Here is an 8,403-nt window from a genome sequence, read left to right on the forward strand (position 1 = left end):
TGCTCTCCCTTTCCCCACAGAAGGACAATGAGTAATTGGATTTGTTTGGAGAGTGGCCTTTTATTCACTTTATCACGATGAGACATGGATAATAATTTAGAAAGGCATCATGGAATTATTCAAAAACACTCCTTTTTCTTCATTTTGGCTCTTCATTTTCAAATTGGGGAATGGTACATGAAGAATGACTCCATAGTTGGCTCAGAAGAGCCATATGTATAATGGGCATAATTACACACCAGAGGATTGTTTTATAGGCTTTGAAGAATAAATAAGCTATTGGGTCAATCCAACCTTGTCTCTTGAAACCTAAGTGCTTTAAGGAATTGTATGTTTGATTTTTATTTGTTTCCCTAACAGAATTCATAAAGAATTTAGACTTAAGGATTTTTCAAAATACCATCTTAGAAGACTTTTTTTTTAAGTTAACTTCAATAATTATAGTAATATGTAAATTTTAAATTGAGAAAATGTATATTTTCCTACCCCTGCAACACTTAGTATATTCTATATTCAAAAAAGGTTGATGTCTACTTTTCCCTTTATTTTCTCTCTCCCCTCCCTAAATTATTTTGTCTATCTATAAACAGTGTGAGCATTCAGGAAATTCTAATTCCCTTAGCCCACCTTTTCAGATTGCACCCTTTATTTTCTTTTGCCATTTCAGTGGATTTAGCCTAGAACTGACCAAAAAAAAAAAAAAAAAAAAACTTGCCTAAGCAAGCATCATGGAGTCACATTTCTGATGGATCACAGGAGTGGCAGAAGCTTTTGCATTATATAACAATTGTTTAATTGAAATTCTTAAGAGGAAAAAGATTAATCAGACCAATTTTCTACCATCTAAAGCAAGTGAGCCATTCCAAACAGTCAGGTTCCTCTGGATATTTATTATACTTACAATGTCTGGAACCCTACTGAATGGAAATTAATTCAGAAGAGATAGAAAATAAATTTAAAAAGCACTTTTGGCATTTATTGTATATTTAGTGAAGGGATAAAAATATTTATCTTAATTATTATGGCAATATTGTCAAACATTTTAAAAGATCTCACAAAAAACTCAGAATTGGGGAAGTTGGAAGAGTGAGATATGAACATTTTCCATCTAAAAAAGCCCTGAAAAATCAAATGACACAAAGTCCACTCCAAAAGAGTTGTTTCCTTAGATGAAGATTTTAAGGACTTCAAGTCACAGCAATAAACTATCTTTAACATAATTAATTTTCACCATTACTATAAAAATTAATCTTATAAATTTGGGAAATAATAATGCACATGGAAATGATAATATTTCCTTTGGTCTTTTAAGACATCAGCAAAGCCAATGCTATCTAGAGATTACAGTTAACTTGGAAGACGGGAAATTACAACAATAAAGGTTGCACTTAGATGTCATAGTTGCTAGAAAGTCTAAAGAGGGGGGAAATAGAATTGTCATTTTTAAGAGGTGAATTTTTATTGAAATATCACAAGCTATATTAATAATGGAAAGATTTTACTTTCCATTGATTCTACTGCTTAGTTGTTATCAATAAGTGCCATGTATCTCCCCTGCTCCAAGTCTTGCATCTTAGGGTAATCATCATTTCCTCTACCAAAAAGCATCCACATTGATTACAATAGTATTTCAAATCCTTTTTTATCATGTTTGCTTCTATCTCCCTCTACAGAAGTGGAAACCATTAATAATCTTAAATTTTCTTAAATAAACATTTTGAAGATGGGAATGGAGCAGCTTTAAAAAACATTTTAATCACAAAATAACCAAGAAATGGTACTATTTGATAAAATGTATATTATGAACCAAATATTGAGGGAAAGCTAGTAAACCTTCCTTTTAACAGGCAAGACTCAATAACGTATTATGGTAGATGCTCATAAAAACCATGCATTTGTTTCCTCTCACAAGATATGGCTAATACTTACCTTCCACTGAGTGTGGGTAAGATGCCTTTCCCCTTATCGTCCAACAATTAAAACTACCCTAAAGCACTCTTATTGTTTCACCCTTTTGTATTAATTATCCTTATTGGACAGTACTCAAAATGGCATTAGTCCATAAATGTCAATTTACAAAATCTAATCTGTTTTCAATCCTCTTTCAGATATTAATAAGTCAATTTTTAAAAATCATTTTAACACTTCAATATCAGTAGTGTTTGCTGCTTCTCGGATCATTCTCACAACCCAGTGATGATTTAAAATAAGCTTGTTTGTTGTCCTTGCCTCTACCTGCATATGAAATGAATAATTCTACCCAATCCTAGATGGTGACTGTTGAAATGACCTGAAGGTGGTTTGATGGGCTTAAACTGAAGCAGATGAAAACAGCCAGTTCCATCTGGAGAAAATACATTTTTCCTCTGCTGTCATGATGTTGTGCCAAGATTTTGCTCACTTTGTCCTTTGCCACTTTTCTCATGTCCAGGAAAAAAAGGGTTTTCTTTGTATTTGGTTAATATGTGGAAATTCCTCGAGAGCATTCCGAGTTGACACACATTTCAGCCCAGCAGCCATCATTTCAAGGTTGAGGCCTGCCAAGTCTTTCCAGGCAAAAGAAAGAGTTTAGTGTTCCTGAATAGAGACTGCTTTTTACAGGCACCTCCCTTTGAGGGCATTTACTTATTTATTAGCAAAGGCAGATGGTGCTCAGCTATTTCAGTCCTAGTTGTGGGACACAATAATGACAAAACAGTCAAGTTTTAGGGTTCAGTTCCAGCTGATTTTATTTCCTTCTCAAAAAAAAAGTTATTTACAGAAGGTATATATCAACAATCTGACAGGCAGTGAACTTGACATGATTAGCTGGCATGATTTTTTTTCTTTTTTTTTTTCTTTTTTCCCAAAACATTGTGGTGTGGCGTTGATTTTTAAGACAAATATTCTACACAGCATATTGCACAGGATGGATGATCAAAAAAAAAAAAAAAAAAAGAAAGAAAGAAAGAAAGAAAAAAACAAAAAAGAAAACAACAAAATAAAAACCCCTTAACGGAACTACCTTAATAAGGCAGACGTCCTAGTGCCTGTCATGTTATATTAAACATACATACACACAATCTTTTTTTTTGCTTATTATAATACAGACTTAAATGTACAAAGATGTTTTCACTTTTTTTCAATCTTTAAACACAACAGCTATAAACCTGAACACATATGCTATCATCATGCCATAAGAGACTAAAACAATTATATTTAGCGACAAGTAGAAAGGATTAAATAGTCAAATACAAGAATGAAAAACGCAGTACATAGTGTCGCGAACTCAAATCGGCATTTAGATAGATCCAGTGGTTTAAACGGCACGTTTTTGCTTATAAAAAAAGTGCAAAAAGATATGGTTTATAAGTTAAAGCTACAGGATCCCTTTTTGCTGAAAGTACACCAGTTTTAAAGCATCTGTACAGTATATTCATTTTTTTTCCTTGTTGGCATACAGTGTATCAGCTTATTCTCTCCTTTTAAAGAGTGAGGTTAGAGAGTGGGAACTGGTGGTAAATTAAGGGATACTGTCACTTTAAGAAGCCTGCAGATTGAAGTGTAAACATGGAGAAATTAGGGGCTGATTTTTTTTAAATGTGTGAGAGATATTAACCAGCCTCCCTGTTATAAAAATCAGGAAATCCAAACAGCGATTTACACCGATTAACACCCCCTTTATATATTTTTTACAAAAATACACTGAGAAAATAATCAAACGTTTTCATCTCTCTTGTCTTTTTTTGTTTTTTTAAAAGTGTCAAAAGTCTACATTTAAATATAAAAAATTAAAACTTAAAACTCTAGCCCTTCAGTGAAGGAGACATAAAATGGTGTGGGTAACAAGAACTATCAAAAAAAAAGGGGGGGAACAAAATAAGTAAAAAATGTTTGGCCAGTATAAATACTTCCACATATAAAATGGCATCTGATTACATTTACAAGGAAAAAAAAGACGAGGATGGAGCATCGGTGAGGGGAAAAAAAAGACCACAGTCTTCTCACTTACACCTATAAGGAAGAAACACATACATACTGAGAAAAAATTTGGTCCTGAATTGTTCTTTTAAAGTCCAGCACAGATTTGAGTTGCGTTTGAATCCTTTAAAGAGTTAAGAATGAAAAAAAGCTGGTGATAATTTTTTGTTTGTAGGAATCAAACATAGCGCCATCTATCTGCTTTTTTTATATTATCCTACACTATTTATCTTAAAAACTGCTCAACAGTCTTATACAGAAATCTTTAAAAGATAGACAGGATAACATGCTATATTAACCCCACCAGTGAAATAATCCAACACCATCACGATTCCGATTAAGAGAAGAAAAAAATGTTTGTTTTTTTTTTTTTTAAAAGCAATCGCCCTCCATTTCCCCTGTACCACATCAATACAGAAACTTTCACGTTTTGTATGTCTCCTTTCAAAAACTTTTCAGTGTCTATTAAGTTCCATCTTACTGGTTTCATATATATATATATAATAAGAAGGTGGCCGAGAAAAAGCGCTGCTACCCTCTCCTCTATACGTGCAAATCCGTTTGTTTTATTATTATTTCTCCATTTCCAGTTCATCTCCTTTCTCTCCCCCCAACCCCCCTCCCCTCACGTTTTCCTTCCAACTAGGTTCAGTCCATTTCCTAGCACAATTCAATCTCTCCTCCTCTCCCGCCCCCGCCCTCCATCTCCTCCTCCTGCTGCAGGAAAAAGGAAAGGAAAAAAAATTAAGAAAGAAAAAAAGAAGAAGAAAAAAAACACCAAACTGTAATTTGTAGCAAAGGAAGGCTTCAGTTCTGGTTAGCTTACGCTGGCGCGCAGATCGTTTCCTACCAGTCCGGATTTTTTAAGGAAAGAAAAATGTAACTATGCAAAAAATACAACACAATGTAGCACTTCTTCCTTCTCCAGATGAAGTGAGCCGAAAATGCCATCCCTCCACCCCGGGGTGTAGGATTGTATCTCCTCTCCACTTAAAAAACAAAAACAAAAAACCCTACACCAAAAAGGGGGGAGGGGGAAAGAATGGAGAACGACTCCAAGCAGTCTATGGAAAAGCAACAACCTGGCTTTTTTTTCCTGGGGGTGAGACCTCCGGAAGTGTCCGTTTGTTAGAGTGGGTTGGTTGCGTGTCTGTTGTTGTTGGTTGGGGGGTTGGGGTAGCAGTGGGGGTGTCTCTTCAAGCAGGGGGTGGAAACGTATTTTTAACAAAAGAACGATCCTTTCTTTCCCCTCCGGCTCCTTCCAGGTCCCCCTTTTCAATCTTTTCAAACAAGTCAGTTTTACGAACACCGAGGGTTGAGCAGGGGTGCGATGTCAATGTGGGGGTGGGGAACACCGCCCAAGGGGGAAAAAAACGCACCGGGCTGGCAGAGAAATCACTCACTCCCCTGGATACTGTAACTTGTTAAGTGGGCGTGGGTGTGCGAAATCTTTCCCCTTCTCACTTCTTTTTCCTTTTGTCTCCCTTTCCTTTATTCATTTTTCCTTCGCGTCTTCTTTTTTTTTTTTTCTTCCTCTCCTCTCCTTTAAAAAAAAAAATTTTTTTTTTTTCCTCCCGTCCCTCTTCTCTCTCTCTCTCGCTCTCTTCAGTAAGTGAAGACCAGGTTGGAGATGCTGGACTCTAGCCAATCCCCCGAGATCATCTCACTTACCTCCGGCGTGCAGTAGTCCGGGAATTCAAAATGTGAGCCCGAACCGGGCTCGAAATTAAAATCCAGGTCCCGGTCCAGCACGGAGGTGGAGCTGAAGCTGCCCAGAGACATGCTCTCAAAACTTGGGCTGGGGTTCAGGTCGAGCAGGTCGTCCTCAAACTCCTCATCCGAAGAAGAGGAGCCCGAGGAGGACGAAGAGGAGGAGTGGGAGGAAGAGGATGAAGAGGAGGAGTGGGAGTGCGCAGTGGAGGGAGTGGGCGACGTGGCCCGCAAGCTGGTGTAGCTGCGGTGGTCAGCTGGGGAGCCGCTGTCGGCTGGAGACGAGGCGGCACTGCCGCGGAGGCTATGCCCGTCGGGCGGGCAGCCCGCACCGCTGTCCTCGTACAGGCTGCCCGTGTCGCTATTCTCCTGACCCCCACTCAGGCTGGGGCTGGCGGGCACGGCCCCGCTCACCGGGGATGAGGAGGTGAGGCCGAACATGTACACGCGCTTCAGCTTCTTCTCCGCCAGGTGTTTGCTGGAGGCCGGGAGGGAGGAGGCCGAAGACGAGGAAGAGGCCGAAGATGAGGAGGAAGAGGATGAAGCCGAGGAAGAAGTGGAAGAGGTGCTGGTAGTCCGAGACTTGTAGAGCGAGTGGTGGTCAGCAGGGGCGCCCAGGGGGAGCAGGGCTGCGGCTGCAGCCGCCTGCTCGGGGGAGAAGGAGGACGAGGAGGCAGAGGGTTTGCTGCTCCCGCCGCCGGTTCCGAGGATCAGCTTGGCATGAGGTTTGCCGCCCCCGCCACCCGCGCCGCCTCCGGACAGCTTGGAGCCGCAGCTCTTTTTCAGCGCGGGTTTGGAGTTGGCGCTGCTGCTACCGCTGCTGCTGCCGCCGACGCCGCCGCCTCCCCCGCCTCCTGAGCTGCTGCTGCTGCCGCTGCCGCCGCCGCTGCCGCCGCCGCCGCCGCCGCCGACCTTGTCTCCTTTCTCCCCGGGTTTGGAGGAGGACGAGGAAGAGGTGGAGGAGGAGCTGGAGCTGGCGTTACCCGATTTCACCTTCTTCCTGGGCCGGTACTTGTAGTCTGGGTAGTCTGCCATGTGCTTGAGGCGCAGCCGCTCCGCCTCCCGAATGAAAGGGATCTTGTCGCTGTCCTTGAGTAACTTCCATCGCTTACCCAGCCGCTTGGAGATCTCGGCGTTGTGCATGTCTGGAGACTGCTCCATGATCTTTCGCCTCTCGATCTGCGACCACACCATGAAAGCGTTCATGGGCCGTTTGATGTGCCCGCTGGGGGTCTTGCACCAGCTTGGGTCATCCGCCTTGCCGCCAGTGGAGGCGGTGGAACCCGGCGTCGGGGAAGAGGCGATGCCCAGCTCGATGCTGGCCCCGGAGTCGGAGGTCTCGCCGGCCAGGAGTGCTTCCGTGTTCTCCGCGTTATTCGTCTGCTGCACCATCTCCCCGGCTTAGGCTCACACACTGACGGCGGCAGCTGCAGGATCGCTCGCCAGGGTCCCCCCCCACCCTCCAAAGTACTCAAAGCGAAATACACCACACCCACCTACACACACACCAAAAAGGAGAAAAAAATGGGACGAGTGAGATGAGGGGAAACCTCAACCTCACGGGAGAGGTGGTGGTGGGGCGAGAGGATAACAAAAGTCCCGAAGAGATGTCCTCCCGCCACCCCTCCCCCCAAAAAATACTCAGCCCCTTGCTGAGGAGTTGTAGTTCCAAGCAAGCTCTTCTCTCACCGTGGTGCCGTTGGCTGTCTCCCTCGCTTTCTGAAAAATCTGGAGACCGCCTTAAAGTAGTTTCTTTAATGCTGGTTGTTGAATCGTCCAAAGCAAGTTTTTTTTTTTTTTTTTTTTTTTTTCCTCCTCCTCCTAGGCAGTGTGTTTTTTTTTTTTTTTTTTTTTTTTTCACCCTGCAGCAGTTGATTCCAGTTCACAAGTGCTCTCCGCGCTCAAGAAAGCAACATAGTCTATATTACTTGGTCTCTTTCCGACCATGCAAAGCAAAAAAGAGTCTGACTCCAGGACTCGCTTCTGTGGGCGCAATCAGTACTAAGGAGTTTGTGCAATTATTTGGTTGCGAGGTATTAAGCCAAAAAAAAAAAAAAAAAAAAAAAAAAGCACTCGTATAACAGAATGGCATTAATAAATGTATGCTTTTTCCCCTTCTGCAAAAAAGGGAGCTAATTATAGAGTTTCTTCTCTTCTTCCCTATGCACACCCTTAGAGAAAGAGAGAAAGCAAGAACTAGAGACACGGGGGTAGTGAAATTGGCCTCTTCCCCTCACACACTGTTTCCCTTTCTGCAGCTTAGAGCAGACCCCAATTCCGCCTCGCGCCTCTTTATCCTTTCACTGTCTTTACCCCAGCCAATCAACCGCTGTAACCAACGCTTCCTCGTGCCAAACCCCACCCCCAAAGCTCCCATTGGCTTGGAACCCGATGCAATAATAATCACCGCGTGCAATGAGAAGCTCCAAATCTGACCTCATTCCAATTTACAGAGCAAACTTTTTAAAAGGGCTAGAAGTACAGCTGAGATTTTTGCTGCTTCTTTTTCCTTTTGCGTTTTTTTTTTGCGCGTGAGCTTGCGTGTGTGTGTGTGTGTGTGTGTGTGTGCGCGCGCGCGCGCGCGACTCTGAAGAGGACGTTAATGCATGAAATTATTAAGAGGAGGGAGGAGGGGACGTATTCTTACCATTATGTTAGATAACAAGGGGGTTGGTAAGTGGGGTGGGGAGAAGGGGGTGGTGGTGAAATGCAACGTTGTAAATGGAAGCTTTC

General features: G+C 42.3%; 1 protein-coding gene across 1 annotated transcript; it reads right to left on the minus strand.

The window, feature by feature from the left end:
• Positions 1-2,703: 2,703 nt before the first annotated feature.
• Positions 2,704-8,142, minus strand: SOX4 (SRY-box transcription factor 4). The gene has a single exon (XM_051970618.1). The coding sequence runs from the start codon at positions 7,060-7,062 to the stop codon at positions 5,566-5,568; it is 1,497 nt and encodes a 498-aa protein (XP_051826578.1). The 5' UTR covers positions 7,063-8,142; the 3' UTR covers positions 2,704-5,565.
• Between the last annotated feature and the right edge of the window lie 261 nt (positions 8,143-8,403).

Source organism: Antechinus flavipes, chromosome 1 (genome assembly GCF_016432865.1).
Source record: "Antechinus flavipes isolate AdamAnt ecotype Samford, QLD, Australia chromosome 1, AdamAnt_v2, whole genome shotgun sequence".
NCBI lineage: Eukaryota > Metazoa > Chordata > Mammalia > Dasyuromorphia > Dasyuridae > Antechinus > Antechinus flavipes.

Excerpts from the sequence above, each read along its gene's own strand:
- SOX4 (XM_051970618.1), bottom strand. The coding sequence starts at position 7,062 with ATGGTGCAGCAGACGAATAACGCGGAGAACACGGAAGCACTCCTGGCC.